The sequence below is a fragment of the Garra rufa genome, chromosome 1 (assembly GCF_049309525.1).
Source record: "Garra rufa chromosome 1, GarRuf1.0, whole genome shotgun sequence".
Lineage (NCBI taxonomy): Eukaryota > Metazoa > Chordata > Actinopteri > Cypriniformes > Cyprinidae > Garra > Garra rufa.
Window position 1 is genome coordinate 25855601 of NC_133361.1, and position 18153 is coordinate 25873753.

Sequence of the window (18153 nt, forward strand, 5' to 3'; positions counted from 1 at the left end):
TATCTGGGACGCTTGAAATTTAGCTAAGGAACATTCATATTGCTTGTAGATGTTGCTAGTCTTTGAGTGAAGTTAACCTGTGGCAAATTCAATTGAATTCAAAAACCGAGCCCTGAGGTAAAAAAAGAAGAAGAAAATGCATGTAGAGCTCAGAGACAGGATTGCATCAAGCCACACATCTGAGGAAGAGTTCAGAAAAAAAATCTGCTGCATTGAAGTTTCACAGAAGCATGTCTCTATTACCCATATTGGAAGAAGTTTGAAACAACCAGGACTCCTTCTAGAGCTGGCCTCCTGGTCAAACTGAGCAAATAATGGAGAAGGGCTTTGGTTAGAGTGGTGACCAAGAAACTGATGGTCACTAGTTGAGCTCCATGATCATATGCAGAAATAGTAGAAACCTACAGAAGGACAAACGTCACTGCAACACTCCACTGATCCGGACTTTATGGGAGTGTGGCAAGACTCAATCCTGTCCTCGGTGAAGACAAAATGAACCTCAATTCCAAGCATCATGTTTGAAGTAAACCTGCTCTGCTCATGACCTGGAAAGTACCACCACAATATTAAAGTGTGGTGGTACTGTAGGAGCCTCATGCTGTGGGGCTGTTTTTCAGCGGCAGGAACTGAAGGACTCGCTAGAGTAGAAGAAAACTTAACACAGCAAATTACTGAGATAGCCTTAATGAAAACCCAGTCCAGATCATTCAGAACCTCAATTTGAACAGAAGGTTCACCTTTCAACAGGACAATAGCCCTAAGCACACAGCAAGAGTGGCTTACAGACAACTCTGTGAATGTCCTTGAGTGGCCCAGCCACAGCCTGGGCTTGAACCTAATCAAATATTTCTGGAGAAACCTGAAAATGTGTCTTTCCACATCCAATCTAACAGAGCTTGAGAGGTGAAGAGGTGAGGAGAAGAATGGGAGATGCCAAATATTGATGTGCAAACCTTGTCGCAACATACCCCAAAAGACTTGAGGTTTTAGGTGCTTCAGCTAAGTACTGTGTTAAGGGTTTGAATATTCATGCAATGTACTTTTTTGGTTTTGTTTTGTTTCTTTTTAATAAATTTACAAAGTTGTGACAATTGTATTTTTGCTTTGTCATAATGGTGTATGGAGTGTACATCGTTGTAATTTAAAGCAGTAATTTAAAGCAGTTTAACATAAGGTTGCAACATAAAACATGAAAAAATGTAGGGGTATGAATACGTTTGCAAGGAACTGTAATCTATTATCTTATAAAAAGAGGCATTAAAGTCTCCTTTAATTAATAAGTGATTTGTTTTCAGATTTTCAATTGTAATGCCGTATTAGAGCAACCAGCAGTACGAACGCCCACCACGACAACAACAATACAGACACTTATGACCTCTAGTGATTAAAATCACTGTATGTGTGAATGAGGACTGTGCACACAATACAGTGTGACACAGCTAAGTGCTGTTTGATGTACTGGATGCACCAGTGCACCATGGGATACATGTGTTTTGTCAGTTGCAGCACCGTGGGGAGTGATGTAATCTGCTCTCTGTACAACTAGATAAAGGAGTTGACGCATCTATGTTAAGCTGATACACAGAGTCCTCCATTTTGTTCTTCAGGATCTCGGTTTGGCTGGCAGCCTCAGCGTTTCGACTGTTTCCATGACACCCTGCAGCGCTCCACGCTTGACCATTGTCAGTGATTCACTTTGCTCTCCTACTCGTTCTCCTCTTCCCAGACTGGTCCGGCCTGTCGGGTTTGCCTGCGGCTGCCGCGTCTCTCTGCAACCTGTGGTAGTTTCGTGAACGGTGACGACACGACACTCTTCTGACATGAATGTTTGCATATAGAGGCGGCGAGGTGAGCCTGGGACAGGAAGTACAGGGTGGCTTATTTGACTAGATGGACTTGATCCAAATGCACACACATTTTTTCTGTCCAAGTAGAGACATGCAAGACTGCAGGCGCAGATTTTCCCAAGAGAACCTGCTCTCTGACAGGTATCTATTGTTCAGTTCACCCCTTGTTGTGAGTTGTGACAGAGGTTTTTTTTATTTCTGAATAAAAGTTTCTGAAGTTTGGGAAGTTTGTTTATTTATTTATTTATTTGCTTGCTTGCTAATTCTTTATTATTATTATTATTATTATTATTATTATTATTAATTATTTTAAATAAATATGTTTTGTTTTAATAACATTATTATTTATTTAAAAATAGATTGGGGTGTGTGGGTGCGTGCGCGTGCGTGCGTGTGTGTGTGTGCGTGCGCGTGCGTGCGTGCGTGTGTGTGTGTCTGTGTGTGTCGCAAATGTCAGGATAATAAAGCTGTCCTAAAATGTTTAATTATTATTATTATTATTATTATTATTATTATTCACAATCATAATTCCTATTATTCTTTTTAAAAATCAGATTAATATTGATTGTATTACTATTATTAATTCATTTAAAATATTTGTGTCTTAAATGTTGGTAAAGCTGTTTTAATAAAAATTCTTATGAAGTTTAATAAATTATTATTATTATTATTATCTAATATATTAATCATTTTAAATTAATAATATTAAGTTTTAATAATATTATTATATATTTAAAATAGTGGTGGGCCGTTATCGGCGTTAACGTGCTGCGTTAACGTGAGACTCATATCGCGCGATAAAAAAAATATCGCCGTTAATCTATTCTCAAAGTTGGGTTGGGAGCTGGGTCTAAACTACGCAAGATATGATGACTTTCACCTTGATATTTTAGCGTGGATGACGTATATCTAGTTGAATTGCACTGTAGGAGGCGAGAACGAGTCTTCAACTTCTGTGAAATTACCACATCAAATGAGACGTGCAGACATGGATGCAGCTATGAAGCCGCTTCAGGGCAGGTGCGTGCGTTGCTAGACCCTTTTTACTGGGGCACGTGCCCCAGTGAAAATCTGCTGTGGCCCAGTAAAATCTCAAGTTTGAGTTAGAATTTACTTTGATAATCCCGAAATAAAGACATTAAACTATATGCAACAACTGAATTGACGCTTCTAAAAGCAACGCAGTTTATTGGAAGACTATGCACGCAGATAGGCTATCCATACCCGCGCGCCTGTGTATTTTACGGGAACGCGCACGTCGTACAGCCTTTTGCGCAGAAGTACTTGGTTACACAAGTTTGTATAGTTAATTGTGTTGTAAATGCAATTGTCAAGCAGTTTGTAATGCATTTTGGAAACAGGAGATGAGCGCCTGATCTAATGCGCCACCTGGCCCGTTCTCGAAGACTTACTTTTAGTCATTATTTGGGTAGCACACATATTCTGAATGCCTTCAGCAGAATTTAAATTAGCCATTTTAATCTAGATTAATCTAGATTAATTTCAAGATTTAATCTAGATTAATCTAGATTAAAAAAATTAATCTATGCCCACCCCTAATTTAAAATAGTTTTTTTTTCTCAAGTGTCTTAAATATCAGAATAATAAAGCTGTCCTAATAATAATAATAATAATAATAATAAAATGTAAAAAAAAAAAATAATAATAATAATAATAAATGTAATTGTTTTATTATTACTATTATTAATTCATTTAAAAGATTTTTTTATGTATTATTATTATTATTATTATTATTATTATTATTTAATAATATATTAGTTCCTTATAATTAAATATTATTCCAATTATTTTTCATTGTATTACTATTATTAATTCATTTAAAAGTTTGTGTGTGTGTGTGTGTGTGTGTGTGTGTGTGTGTGTGTGTGTGTGTGTGTGTGTGTGTGTGTGTGTGTGTGTGTGTGTGTGTGTGTGTGTGTGTGTGTGTGTGTGTGTGTGTGTGTGTGTGTGTGTGTGTGTGTGTGTGTGTGTGTGTGTGTGTGTGTGTGTGTGTGTGTGTGTGTCTTCAAAATGTCAGGATGATAAAGCTGCTTTAATACAATTTTGTATGAAATGTAAGAAATAATAATAATAATTATATTGTTATTATACATATTTCATAAGAACTTTTCACAAACCTTCTTCACTGCTTTCCCTAATTTTTTTTTTTTTTTTTAATTTGATAAAAAAAAATTGTGTCTGCAAAATCAAGTCGAGTAATACAACCAACAGATTTTCCCAAGAGAACCTGTAGTAGTGACTGACAGGTATCTATTGTTCTGGCTGGTTGCGGGTTGTGAGGAAGAAAGGGAGACAGCCGTGACAGGACCCGAGAGAGATTGTGTGTGAGTGTGTATGTGTGTGTGTGTGTGTATGTGTGTGTTCTGGCTTTTGTTGAGCTCTCTGCAGTGACCGTGACTCCTTGCTGGCCTGTTGCCGTGTGTCAGTTTGTCAGGCAGCTGTGCTCAAAGCAGAAGGAATGCGGATGTCTCGAGTCCATTATAAAGAGCTTAAAGTACCTGCATGCAAAGAGCTGCTGTCAGACACATCAAAGCTAAAGAGCGTTTTCGGCTGTGTTTTTGCTGTAAAAACGCACTGCACATCTTTAACAACATATCAGATCAAAGATCTCATATGTGATGATTTCACTTTCAGTGTTTTTATATAGACAATATTTTGCTGACTTATATTAATTCGGTAACAGCCTTGTTTTCCTTTGATTCCTTTGACTCAAGCCAAATAAAATAAGGCTTCCAGGTCTGCTTGCAAAGTGAACAAATGATCTAAAGGTGGATTGAGGAAGAGGCTTTTCTAGTAACGTATCAGGAAGGAAGGTTTGGGTGTGTCTGTGTTTCTGTGTAAGGAAGCTCTATGGCCACATGCACACACTGGAGGGCTTTTGGGAGTGACATTTAAATGCAGAGTTAATCCTCTTAAATTATCGTCAAGTGAGTATGAAATACAAAAGTCACTCCCAAACATGGTGTGGTTAATGTAGTGGTAACCATAGAAGTGTTTTAGAGTCTGGGTTGATGTTGTTGTTTTTTTTTTGTTTTTTTATTCTATTCATTTAAACAAAAATGTAACAAATTGCAGTTTATACATACAGTAAATATACATTTTCATTAATGTGCATGAATTTCTATAAGAGCCATTCTACAGAATTGGTCCAAACTGTAAAAACACATTTAAAAAGAATTTAAGTATTCAAATCGTAGATGTTTACCAAGATCATTCTATTATCTACTATCCACAATAATATTTTCAATATAGTAAGCTAAATATATATGATTGGGCCTATATATATATATATATATATATATATATATATATATATATATATATATATATATATAGGCCCCATCATTTTGAGGTTTCCTAAATGTGTTCAAAAGCCTGAAAATCTGTGTAGAACTAAGGAATGTCACTACCAAACTTCTTTGGGGTGTTTTTGTTTGTATACAACTGTTTGTAACTGTGATAGCTAACCGTGTGCTGATTAGCATCTTTGAGCTAGGTTCAAAAGTATCTAAAATAATCACCACCGAAACAGTCACGACTGAAACATTTAGTGAAGTTTCGTAGTGATACCATAGTTGTTTTTTTGGGGGTGTTATTCCATTAAATTCAGTTTCTATGTGCATAAAACTGTTCATAACTGTGCTAGCTAACCATGTGCTGATTAGCATCTTTGAGCTAGGTTCAAAAGTATCTAAAATAATCACCACTGAAACAGTCACGACTGAAACATTTAGTGAAGTTTCGTAGTGATACCATAGTTGTTGTTTTTTTTGGGTGTTATTCCATTAAATTCAGTTTCTATGTGCATAAAACTGTTCATAACTGTGCTAGCTAGCCATGTGCTGATTAGCATCTTTGAGCTAGGTTCAAAAGTATCTAAAATAATCACCACCGAAACAGTCACGACTGAAACATTTAGTGAAGTTTCGTAGTGATACCATAGTTGGTTTTTTTTTTGGGTGTTATTCCATTAAATTCAGTTTCTATGTGCATAAAACTGTTCATAACTGTGCTAGCTAGCCATGTGCTGATTAGCATCTTTGAGCTAGGTTCAAAAGTATCTAAAATAATCACCACCGAAACAGTCACGACTGAAACATTTAGTGAAGTTTCGTAGTGATACCATAGTTGGTTTTTTTTTTGGGTGTTATTCCATTAAATTCAGTTTCTATGTGCATAAAACTGTTCATAACTGTGCTAGCTAACCATGTGCTGATTAGCATCTTTGAGCTAGGTTCAAAAGTATCTAAAATAATCACCACCGAAACAGTCACGACTGAAACATTTAGTGAAGTTTCGTAGTGATACCATAGTTGGTTTTTTTTTTTGGGTGTTATTCCATTAAATTCAGTTTCTATGTGCATAAAACTGTTCATAACTGTGCTAGCTAGCCATGTGCTGATTAGCATCTTTGAGCTAGGTTCAAAAGTATCTAAAATAATCACCACCGAAACAGTCACGACTGAAACATTTAGTGAAGTTTCGTAGTGATACCATAGTTGGTTTTTTTTTTGGGGTGTTATTCCATTAAATTCAGTTTCTATGTGCATAAAACTGTTCATAACTGTGCTAGCTAACCATGTGCTGATTAGCATCTTTGAGCTAGGTTCAAAAGTATCTAAAATAATCACCACCGAAACAGTCACGACTGAAACATTTAGTGAAGTTTCGTAGTGATACCATAGTTGGGTTTTTTTTTGGGTGTTATTCCATTAAATTCAGTTTCTATGTGCATAAAACTGTTCATAACTGTGCTAGCTAGCCATGTGCTGATTAGCATCTTTGAGCTAGGTTCAAAAGTATCTAAAATAATCACCACCGAAACAGTCACGACTGAAACATTTAGTGAAGTTTCGTAGTGATACCATAGTTGGTTTTTTTGGGGGGTGTTATTCCATTAAATTCAGTTTCTATGTGCATAAAACTGTTCATAACTGTGCTAGCTAACCATGTGCTGATTAGCATCTTTGAGCTAGGTTCAAAAGTATCTAAAATAATCACCACCGAAACAGTCACAACTGAAACATTTAGTGAAGTTTCGTAGTGACACCATAGTTTTTTTGGGTGTTACTCCATTAAATTTAGTTTATGTGTGAAAAACTGTTCGCTGCTGTGCTAGCTAGCCATGTGCTGATTAGCATCTTTGAGCTAGGTTCAAAAGTATCTAAACTAATCACTACCGAAACAATCATGACTGAAGCATTTAGTGAAGTTTGTTAAGGACACCATTGTTTTTTGGGTGTTATTCCATAAAATTATGTTTTTATGTGTGTAAAACTGTTCAGAAGTGTGCATGCTAACTGCATGCTAATTAACATATTTGACCTAGGTTCAAAAGTAACTAAAATAATCACTACCAAAACAGTCACGACTGAAATATTTAGTAAAGTTTTGTTAGTGACACCATTGTTGTTTTTTGGGGTGTTATTCCAATAAATTTAGGTTGGTTTTTTTTTTTTTTATATGTGAAACTGTTTGTAACTGTGCTAGCTAACCATGTGCTGATTAGCATCTTTGAGCTGGGCTTAAAAATATCTAAAATTGTCACTACTGAAACAATCACAACCAAAAAAAAGTCTTCATTGTTTCAGTAGTGACAAAAGGTACACATAATCCTTTATTTTGAGGAAATGAACAAAATTTTAGTACTGTTATGCTAATTTTTTGTATGTTTTGTAGTGTTTTAGTATGTAGACTGAAATTTTTTAATGTGATGCGGTCACTACTCACTACCAAAACATTGTCACTACCAAAATGTGCTGTCACGGCCGAAACATGGAAAGTTTTGTCAAAAATAAAGTATACGGAATTATCAGCTAATTCCATATGATAGTTTTCGCTCAATGTATATTCAAACTAATAACTTGGAAATCAGTATGATCAATGTTTTGCCTTTTACAAAGAAAATTACATTCAAAATAAAACAAATCATATTGATTTAGCTCTATAAAAATTGTAGTAAAATGGCAAACAAAAATGTATATGTATGTATGCATGTATGTATGTGTGTGTGTGTGTGTGTGTGTGTGTGTATATATATATATATATATATATATATCTCACAATGTAGATGTAAGCTAAATCTTAATAGGTCAGTATAACCCCATTAAATTATTATTACTGTGTTTCAGTAGTGACTAGTTCAGTGAGAGGACAAATATTCCAAAACTTTCTGAAAATACAATATAAGAATTAACAGTTAACAGCACAATTAATAGAAATGTATATCTTGGATTGTATACAATTTGCATACATATTGTTTGTTTCCAAGACGTTTCTAACTCTGACTTTGGACCAGTTCTGTAGAATGTCCTATATCTGTCAGATGACCTGAATTTGTAATTACCTTACTCTGTAAACAACTGAAGTGTATGTGAACAGAATCAGATTTGGACTAGAAGAGGAGTAAGCTGTGTGTATCTGTGTGTTTGTGGCAGGCCATAGTGCTGCATTTGTTAATTGATCTGAGCACCAAGTCAAAAGACCTCTTTATTTTGTGAGCCTGAGCATGGCTGATTCTCTTTAATCGCTTTAGGTGCCATGCTGAGAAACCACTGTTTGTCCAGGAGGAGATGACATAACATCATTACTCTGCACCATATACCTGAGTTTAATCAAACTCTGATTGTGTTGTGATTTGCCTGTTTTGTTGGTGTTTCAGTCACTCGATTTATTGCAATCAAGCCACTGAAGTCATTTTGATCATTATTTTGAATATCAAAATGTCAGAATGATTGAGTCCAAAAAGAATTGTTTTTTTATATATATATATATAATTAAAGTGTCGTGCATCAACTAACTTCTAACACAAAACTGACTTATTAATGTTAATTTCAGCATATACTAGTACAATTTTACTATTAAATTTTATATATGAACCTTAGTACATTCAGCAAGATTATTAATACTGTAAAACTGAAAATTGTTAGGTAGAGATAGCTAATGTTAATGTAAGAACATTGTAAAATATTACCCACCCGAGCATTTACTACCCAGGACAGATAAAAAGCATTGCATATCAGCCGGATTCACTCTTGTGAATTGAGATTTCTCTGATTTGTAATGTTTCAGATAAGCTTCGGATGATGGGAGCGTCTGAATTATATTGCAATTTCTTGCATTTGAGAAATGGAATGAGAATGAAAATGAATGAACATAAGGTGCAGTTGTCCCTGTGCTCGGCTACGAAAGTAGTACCGTGTTCCCTCTGTTCTGGGTCCAGCCTGTTCTGAGTCTTTTTGTTCCTGTTTTGTAAAGTTTTCTCCCACTCTGTTTGCTAGACTGAATGATATTGGACTGCAAAGCTCATTTAAATGCTTTTCTTTACTTTTAACATGCACATAGAGATCATAATTAAGATTAGCGTGTAAAACTCAAGATAGCGATCTGTAACAGTTGTATGACCCTTAAAGGAATGTTTCACCCATTTCCCATTTACAAACCTGTTATGCTTTCCATGGTCTACAAAAGAAGAATTTTTGAAGAAGCTTCACACCGCTCTTTTCCATACAACAAGAGTCTGTCAAAAAGTCACCTCATAAAATCCCCATGAAAGTGGTCATATTTAAAAGTTCAATCAAAACTGAAAACTTTGGCATTAATTACTCTCCCTGATGTCATTCAAATCCTGATATTTTTGATGAAATCCAAGAGCTTTCTGGCTGCATAGACAGTATTGCAACTACTATGTTCAAGGCCTAGAAAGGTAGTAAGGACATCAATAAAATAGTTCATGTGACATCAGTGCTTCAACCGTAATTTTAAGAAGCTATGAAAAAACTTTTTGTGCCAAGAATTTTGCAGATTTCATCAAAAATATCTTAATTTGTGTTCAGACGATGTCTCACAGGTTTGGAACGACATGAGGGTGAGTAATTAATAACATAATTTTCTTTTTGGGTCAACTATCCCTTTAAATTGTCATGTATGAGGTGTTCTAGGTGTTCATTTTAGAATGAAATTAATTTCGTTAGCTACACCGCAGAGCAAGATTTTCATTAAATAACTTGAATTTGGGTCTGTTCCTGAGACAAAGCTATCATATGGCTTTTGAAGATTGGGAAGATGAGACTTTTGTGCTACTTTGTAGTAAATGTATGCATTTTTTTAGTTATTGGCATTAGCCAATAGGTTTTCATGACACATTCACTGTTTACTGTATGTAAAATTGGCATTACCTGGTCTTTGAGTAAATATGATCTCATTGTGCACACATACAAGATTACTGGGTGTACTATTGGTTACAGGTTTATTTATTCTTAAATTTTCATCAATTAAAAAAAGTCAGAATTGCATGATATAAACTCACAATTGTGAGCTTATATCTCACAAGTCTGACTTTTTTTTCAGAATTGTGAGATACTGTATAAAATCGCAATTGCGAGTTACAAAGTCCAATTTTGAGGGGAAAAAAGGCTCTGTTCTCAGAATTGTGAGTTTGTATCTTACAATTCTGACTTAAAAACTCCCAATTGAGAGTTATAAACTCAGAAGATATAAGATATGAACGCAATTCTGAAAAAAAAAAAGTAAAAATTGCAAAAAAAAAAATTGAGGAAAAAAAATAGCAATTCTGGGGGAAAGTTCTATTTCTAAGTTCTAATTATTTCTAGGAATTGCAACTATTTGATTTTTTTTAGACAAACATTTTGAGTTTACTATAGATCACAATTCTGAGATAAAAAAAAAAGTCAGACCTTTGAGTTTATATTTCGTTTATAATTCGAATTGCAACTTTTTGACTTCGAGACAAACTTTTTAACTTATAATTTTTTTTAAACTCATAAATTTATGGCACGCAGTTTTGTTTTTGCTTCTCAGAATTGCGAGAATTCTGGCTTTACACTGCAAAAAATGCTTTTCTTACTTAGATTTTCTGTCTTGTTTACAGACAAAATTTCTACAAATTCTTGAATCAGGAAGGATTTTCTAGACAAGTAAAAATTGTTGTCTTGTTTTTAGTAAAAACAAGTAAAAAATAAGTGAGTTTTTGCTTAAAACAAGCAAAATAATCTGCCAATGGGGTAAGAAAAAAAATCTTATTTCAAGCAGACAACTAGATTATTTTTCTTACCCCATTGGCAGATTATTTTGCTTGTTCTAAGCAAAAACTCACCTAATTTTGACTTGTTTTTACTAAAAACAAGACAATAATTTTTACTTGTCTAGAAAATTCTTCCTGATTCAAGAATTTTTAGATATTTTGGCTGGAAACAAGACAAAAAATCTAAGTAAGAAAAGCATTTTTTGCAGTGTATTTCTCAGAATTGCAACTTGAGTTGCGAGACAAACTTTTTAACTCACAATTGAGAGTTTATATGATGCAATTTTGTCTTTGTTTCTCAGAATTCTGTAAAAAAAAAAGTCAGAATTGCAAGATAAAAAGTCGTAATTACCTTTATTTTTTATTCAATGGCTAAATATGCAAGTTTTGTTTGATACAGCTTCATTGTTTACATTCAGTTCCTCCAATATCCTCAAAGACTTCTTTTGTTGTATGGAAAAGAGGAGCATGAACATTCACCTGAAGATCATAAACAATGTAAAAATGGGTTTGGAACATGGTGAGAATGAATGAACATTGACAGAACTTTGACTTTTGGGCAAACTTGTCATCATTAATCTCTCCAGGAGCCAATCTCAGAGTAATCAACAGGCTGCATTTCTAAAACCCAATGCTTCTGCTCTTCAATCACGCATCTGTGGTGTAAACAACCGTGCGGGGTTGCCATGTGTGTTGTTACACTGGACTGACTGTTAGATTGTCACGTATGAAGTGTTCGAGCATGCGCAAACACAAGATCCGCTTTGCACTGTGCTTAGAGACGTTCTGTAGCACCTAACTTTAGGTTGGCGTGCTGAGATGCGAGGAGGTCAGGGCGGCTCGCTGTTGTCTTCCATTGCTGTGTGTTCTTTTCACAGTGTCTCACTGGGTCTCCTCTGTGCTCTGCTCACTGTCTGTTCCTTTCTTCACAATGCATTGCATATTCAGAAGCAGCAGCATGTAGGTATATGAAAAAACAACACAACTTCCAACAGCTGCATGGCCTCTCTTTGTTTAGTTTTTTTTTTTCTGTTTTAGTTTTCTTTACTTGTTTGCAATGAGTTTCACAACATTCTGACAGTCATCCTGAAGAAGAAGCACTAGAAAAGAGACAAATTAAACTGATTTTTAATTTACAGTCATGTTAGGAGAAAGTTTTTTGCTTTTGTTTAAAGGAAAGTCCACTCGAAAATGTAAATTCTGTCAGCATTTATAGACATTCATTGCATTCCAAACCCATATGCTGTTGTTTTTATTTCTGCGGGACACAAAAAGAGAATTTTTGAAGAATCTCTTCTATAAAAGAGCAGTTCAAAGTTACCATGTCTGTCAAGCTCCCCCCAAAAAAACCCATAAAAGCCTTTAGAAGTTGCGTGATATCTTTCCACAGAAAAATAACAGCATATGGTGAGCAAAAATGACAGAATTTTTATTTTTCTGTGAAACATTCTTTTAATACACTGAAATTTTAAAACCCTGTTTATATTTTTGGTCATGTGAGTTTCTTTCTGTTCTCCACCCTTTCACCCTGTTGTTAATTTATCTGTCTGAGTGTTTAATGTCTTTGACCGTCTCATTGTCCCTCTGTTTGCCCGTCTGTGGTGTGTGTTCAGTATGATGGCATGGTTGTAATGCACGTTGGGATTTATCTTGCCTCTCTCCCTCTTCCTTTCTGTCTTTCTTGCCTTCTCCACCTTAACTCGATCTGTCTCTTTAACCTCACAACATTTGTTCTCACTTGAATCACATGATTATGAGTCCATTTCCTGTTGTCCTCTCTCTTAACTGACGCCTGTCCCTCTTCTCTGCAGGGGATGTGCTTTTCCAGATGGCAGAGGTCCACCGGCAGATTCAAGTGCAGTTAGAGGAAATGGTGTGTACTCTATTTGACCGCCGTCCATTTTGCATCTTTATGAAATGATTTATTTTGCATAGATTAGATTAGAACAGTTTTTTTAATGTTCACAGGTTCAATACAAGTTAAATCCAGTAACCTTTGCTGTAAATCACTGAATAATTAAAGGTGTATGTTAATTTTACTTCAGCGGTGGCAAAAAGTATTAGCACTCTAGTATTTTCACCAGCTAAGAAATGGTTTTAAGTCAGTTATTCCTATCTTTAGATGTAGTGTGTGAGTAGGAAATATCAGTTTACATTTCCAAACATTAATTTTGCCATTAAATGTAATAACCCAGTGAGATTTTTGTTTGCACAACAGCCAGTGCTCCACACTAAGATCATCAGTCTGTCTGGTATAACATGAAGAAACAGAACAAACTGAGACAAACTAAATCCAAAGAACTGTGGCAATGTCTCCAAGATGCTTCAAGAAACCTACCTGCAAAACTACGGTGCTGTTAAAAGCTCTAAGCACTTGTGTGAAAAAGCTATAAATAAGTATACTGTCATAAATAGATTTTCTGTATCAATTAACTTCTGTTAACTAAATTAAATCAACATTTGGTGTGACCATCCTTTGCGTTTAAAGCAGCTTTTGCCCTAGGTGCACTTGCACATAGTTTTTCAGGTAGCTTTGCAGGTAGGTTTTTTTTTTTAAGCATCTTGAGACATTGCCACAGTTCTTGCACTGGCTGTTGTCAGACTCCTTGTGCAAACAGAAATCTCACTGGATTATTACAGTTAATGGCAAAATGAATGTTTGGAAACTGATATTTCCTACTGACACACTACAGCAAAAGATAGAAATAACTGACCATTTTTATCTGGTGAAAATAATAGTGTTCTAATAATTTTGGCCACCACTGTATGTTTGCAGAAATTTTTTTAAACTTTCGAAGTTCACGTACTTGACTTTCCAAAAAAACTATGATACAGCCAGTTGTTTTACTTTTAAAAATGTGTGTTCTATGTCGGAATGTCTGATTTTGTTTTGTTCCATGTGATTCTGCCCACTGCCAGTTTATCCAATAGTATTTTGACACTACGGGTTGCCAGTTGGTGGAAAACTCAGCAAACGGATCGACCTAAAAAGCCTTGGCTCTAAAAGTCTCTATGACCAGAGGCATATTAAAAAGCAGATGAATCAAAATTGTCACGTTCCACTGTCCATTGCGCTCATTTATGTTGCGTGTCTTCAATCTGGCAACCACATTCATGTTGGATTATTACAATTAATGGCAAAATGAATGTTTGGAAATGTAAACTAATATTTCTTACTTGCACACCACAGCAAAAGATAGAAATAACTGACTTAAAACCATTTTTTATTGGTGAAAATACTAGCATTCTAATAATTTTGGCCACCACTGTGTGTTCGCAGATATTTAGGAAACCTGCTAAGTTTACGTACTTGATTTTCTGGAAAGCATTGTTACAGTCAGTTAGTTTACTTTAAAAAATGTGTGTTCTATGGCGGAGTGTCTGATTTTGTTTTGTTTCATGTGATTCTGCCCACTGCCTGTTTACCCAATAGTATTTCGACACCCCAGGTTGCCAGTTGGTGGAAAACTGTGCAAAAGATCCCAACCTAAAAAGCCTTGGCGTCTATCTAAAAGTCTCTATGACCAGAGGCATATTAAAAAGCAGATGAATCAAAATTGTCACCTTCCATTGTCAATTGCGCTCATTTATGTTGTGCGTCTTCAATCTGGCAAATGTGTGTTCTATGTTGGAATGTCTCATTTTGTTGTGTTCTGCCCGTTTACCCAATAGTATTTCGACACCCCGGGTTGCCATTTGGTGAAAAACTTTGCAAAAGAACCAAACTCAAAAAAACTTGGCATCCATCTAAAAAATCTATGACCAGAGGAATAATAAAAAGCAGATGAATCAAAATTGACTCCTTCCACTGTCAATTATGTTTATTCCTGTTGTGTTTCTTCAATCTGGCAACCGCATTCATGTTGTGTCTTCAATTTGGCAACCCACATGAGCTTAGAGTTTGAGGTGGATGGGGTGGGAGAAACAACGCTCTGAAATATTTAACATTTGAGCTGTAGTACCCATTTCAACTGCTAGCTGTCAATATATCATACTGCACCTTTAATGTAACTGCTAAATACAGTAAAAACACAACCTTGATGTTGATTGTCTGATATAAAACCTTCAGGAAGGCCCAGTTTACATCAGTTGAAGTTGTTACCACGACATTGAGGAGTGGCTAATTATTTTCTATGCTCATCTACATACTCGATAATGTATTGAACACGTAACATTCCTGTGTGTGTTGTATAATCTGCACAATTCTGTTTTAAGATACTTAAAAAGTTAACAAACTTCTGTCCATTTTGTTGCAGTTGAAATGCTTCCACAACGAGCTGCTGTCGGAGCTGGAGAAGAAGGTGGAATTGGATGCGAGATACCTGACTGTGAGTCCACAGCACATCCCACTCTCTCTGATAACCTAACAGACTGACAGGACACACTCTGAACAGAAGTGCTTCTCCTCTACTTCATAGGAACAACCAAAACACACACTCTCCACACACTCTTTTTCATAAGTTCGTAATCCATTTAGTTTCAAATTAATAAACCATTCAAGATTTCCGGTTTCAGTTGGAAATGCATGACAGTAAAATGAGTTGTGAATGAACTTTTATACCAATTTTACAATTGTTAAATCATAGTAGGAGTAAAATTATCCAGTGAGATGTTTTAATAAGTAGTATGCCACAATACTATCATTAACATGATTTTTTAAAATGCTTTTGAAAGATGTCTCTTATTTTCAGCAAGGCTACATTTATTTGATTAAAAAATAGTGAGACATTATTACAATTTAAAATGACTATTTTCTATTTGAATATATTTCAGATATAATTTATTCCTGTGATCAAAGCTGAATTTTCAGCATTACTCCAGTCTTCAGTGTCACACGCTCCTTCAGAAATCATTCTGATATGCAGATTTGATGCTCAAGAAACATTTCATGTTATTGTCATTGTTGAAAACCATTTCATTTTTGCAGAAACTGTGACTTTGAATAGAAAGTTCAATATAACAGCATTTATTTGAAATATAAATGTTTTGTAACATTATTAAAGTCTTTATTGTCACTTTAAAACAACTAAAATGTGCCCTTGCTGAAAAAAAGTATTTATTTCGTTCAGAGACAAAAAAAATCTTACTGATGCCAAACTTTTGTATTGTAAATAGTGTTATTTAGCAATTTTTAAGTCAAATTTTGTCCTACTTCTTGGCAGTCTGATGAAATATCAAGCCAAGAATATTGAAAAAGTTGGATAACATTGGTGACTCTACTTTGGTTATATGCTCCACATTTTGGCAAATGTAGCGGATTATTTGCAAACAATTTACATTTATGCATTTGGCATATCATTTTATGCAAAGCAACTTACAAGTACATGTGTTCCCTATGATTCAAACAGGGAAAGAATTATGTTTCTAAAAAAATATATATATATATGTGTGTGTGTGTGTGTGTGTGTGTGTGTGTGTGTGTGTGTGTGTGTGTGTGTGTGTGTGTGTGTGTGTGTGTGTGGTGTTGAACATGAAAAGTGACGCAGTTTCTGTTCTCTTCATAAATAAGTGCATAAACCTATACAGTATGCTCGCCCTGTAGGTTCATGATTAAAAAATGAAAATGTGAACAAAAATAAAAGCAATTAAATGTGTTATTATAATTAAAATATGAAAATTAAAATGACGGGTAATAATAGATTATGACGGATTTTTTACGACCCTGTCTTCAATGTTGAAGTCTAATGCAACCTCTCTATATATATATACCTCTGTGTATAAGGCAAGATTAAAAAAGAAATGATTGCTTCAGTCAATGTGGAAGAACTTGGAATTGGATTGACTTTAAATGCAGACTTTGGGCCAAAAACTCATCACCAAACACCAATGACTTGTAACTATGGGCACAGTCATTTTGACACTTCCAAAACAGTTGCAACAGAGATGGAAATACAATTTATAAATACATGAATTGTTTTCATCTTTGTTGCCACAGTTTTGGAAGTGCCCTTTTCTGTTCTAAAGAAGGGGTGTCCCAATACTTTTGTCCATACAGTGTATGTACAAGTCATTGGTGTTTGGTGATAAGTTTTTGGCTCAAGGTCTGCATTTAAAGTCAATCCAATTCCAAGTTCTTCCACATTGACTGAATCAATCATTTCTTTTCAAACCTTGCCTTATACACAAAGGCATTGTCATGTTAGAATTGGAGAGGGTCCTGTCAAAACACAATCCCATAGAAAATCATTATTTGCTAAAACATTAAGATTTGTACTCATGGAAATGACTAAATTAGTCAAACCTGTTCATTAAAAGGGGGTGTCCCAATACTTTTGGCAATATAGTGTATTTATTTTATACTAAGTATAGTTCAAATCTATTAACAAATTTACTGACATATTGCTTGAGACGTCTTGATATAAAACTTTATTTGGAGTACTACTTTTGCATAATGCAATTTTTTTTAATATTAACCTTAAAATGTGTTTTAATGTCACTATTGATGATGATTGTATGATCTTTGAACAATATCGGTCTTTAAATCCAAGATATTTAAAGTTTACCTAAAGTATACTTGTAATAGTTCCAATTTAGCACAATCAAATATACTTAAGTATATCTTTACTTGGACTTCAGCACTACTTCCACACAATTGAAGTGCATTAAGTACAAAATTAGCTGTTCCAATTTAACTTGAAGTATACCAGTTTAGTACACTAAAAGTACAATTGCAAGGTATTTTTATTAAGTACATAAATAATGTATTTGCAGTATACTTAGCATAAAATACATGTATTTTAAATACATTTTAGCATATTTATTTTTCACTAGGGTACTTGGCATATATACTGCAGACTTCTTTCTAGGTAGTATGACATTCAAAAACAAACTCAATGATGTTGTAGAAATGCATCTTGTTTTCTCGTATAGCAGCGACCCTGTTTAGTGTTTCCACTATTTTCAACAAATGAAAGTACACAATTTGCGGCAGATTAAAGTATGTTTGGAGCAGTGCTGAGAGAGATATCTTTAGACTGTGAGTGGGTTGGAGAAGAGCTGTGTGGAGCAGTTCATTGGGGGGGTTTGGGCGACTGGGATTGGGCGTCGCTTGTCATCACATTGTATTCAGATAAAATTAAAGCCTTGCTGTCTTGCCTTATTCAGCGCTGGAGAGTGCGGTCTGCGGTCGTTCCCCTTGGAAACCAAACGCTTTTTTTTTTTTTTTCCTCTCTCTCAGTCCGTACATTCTGTGCAACACGTCGAGTCTCTGTTCCAGAGTCCATTGTGAGATCTCTATTTAGG

The 18153-nt window shown here is 35.0% G+C and overlaps 1 protein-coding gene across 5 annotated transcripts in view; it reads left to right on the forward strand.

Annotated features, from left to right (window-relative positions):
- The window catches only part of baiap2a (BAR/IMD domain containing adaptor protein 2a), a 125121-nt gene that overhangs the window by 60283 nt on the left and 46685 nt on the right, over nt 1-18153 (forward strand). For all 5 annotated transcript variants that reach the window (XM_073837916.1, XM_073837923.1, XM_073837911.1 and 2 more), the window contains exons 4-5: nt 12723-12784; nt 15168-15239. In XM_073837916.1, the coding sequence (XP_073694017.1) occupies nt 12723-12784; nt 15168-15239 (134 nt within the window). The remainder of the gene's footprint in view (nt 1-12722; nt 12785-15167; nt 15240-18153) is intronic.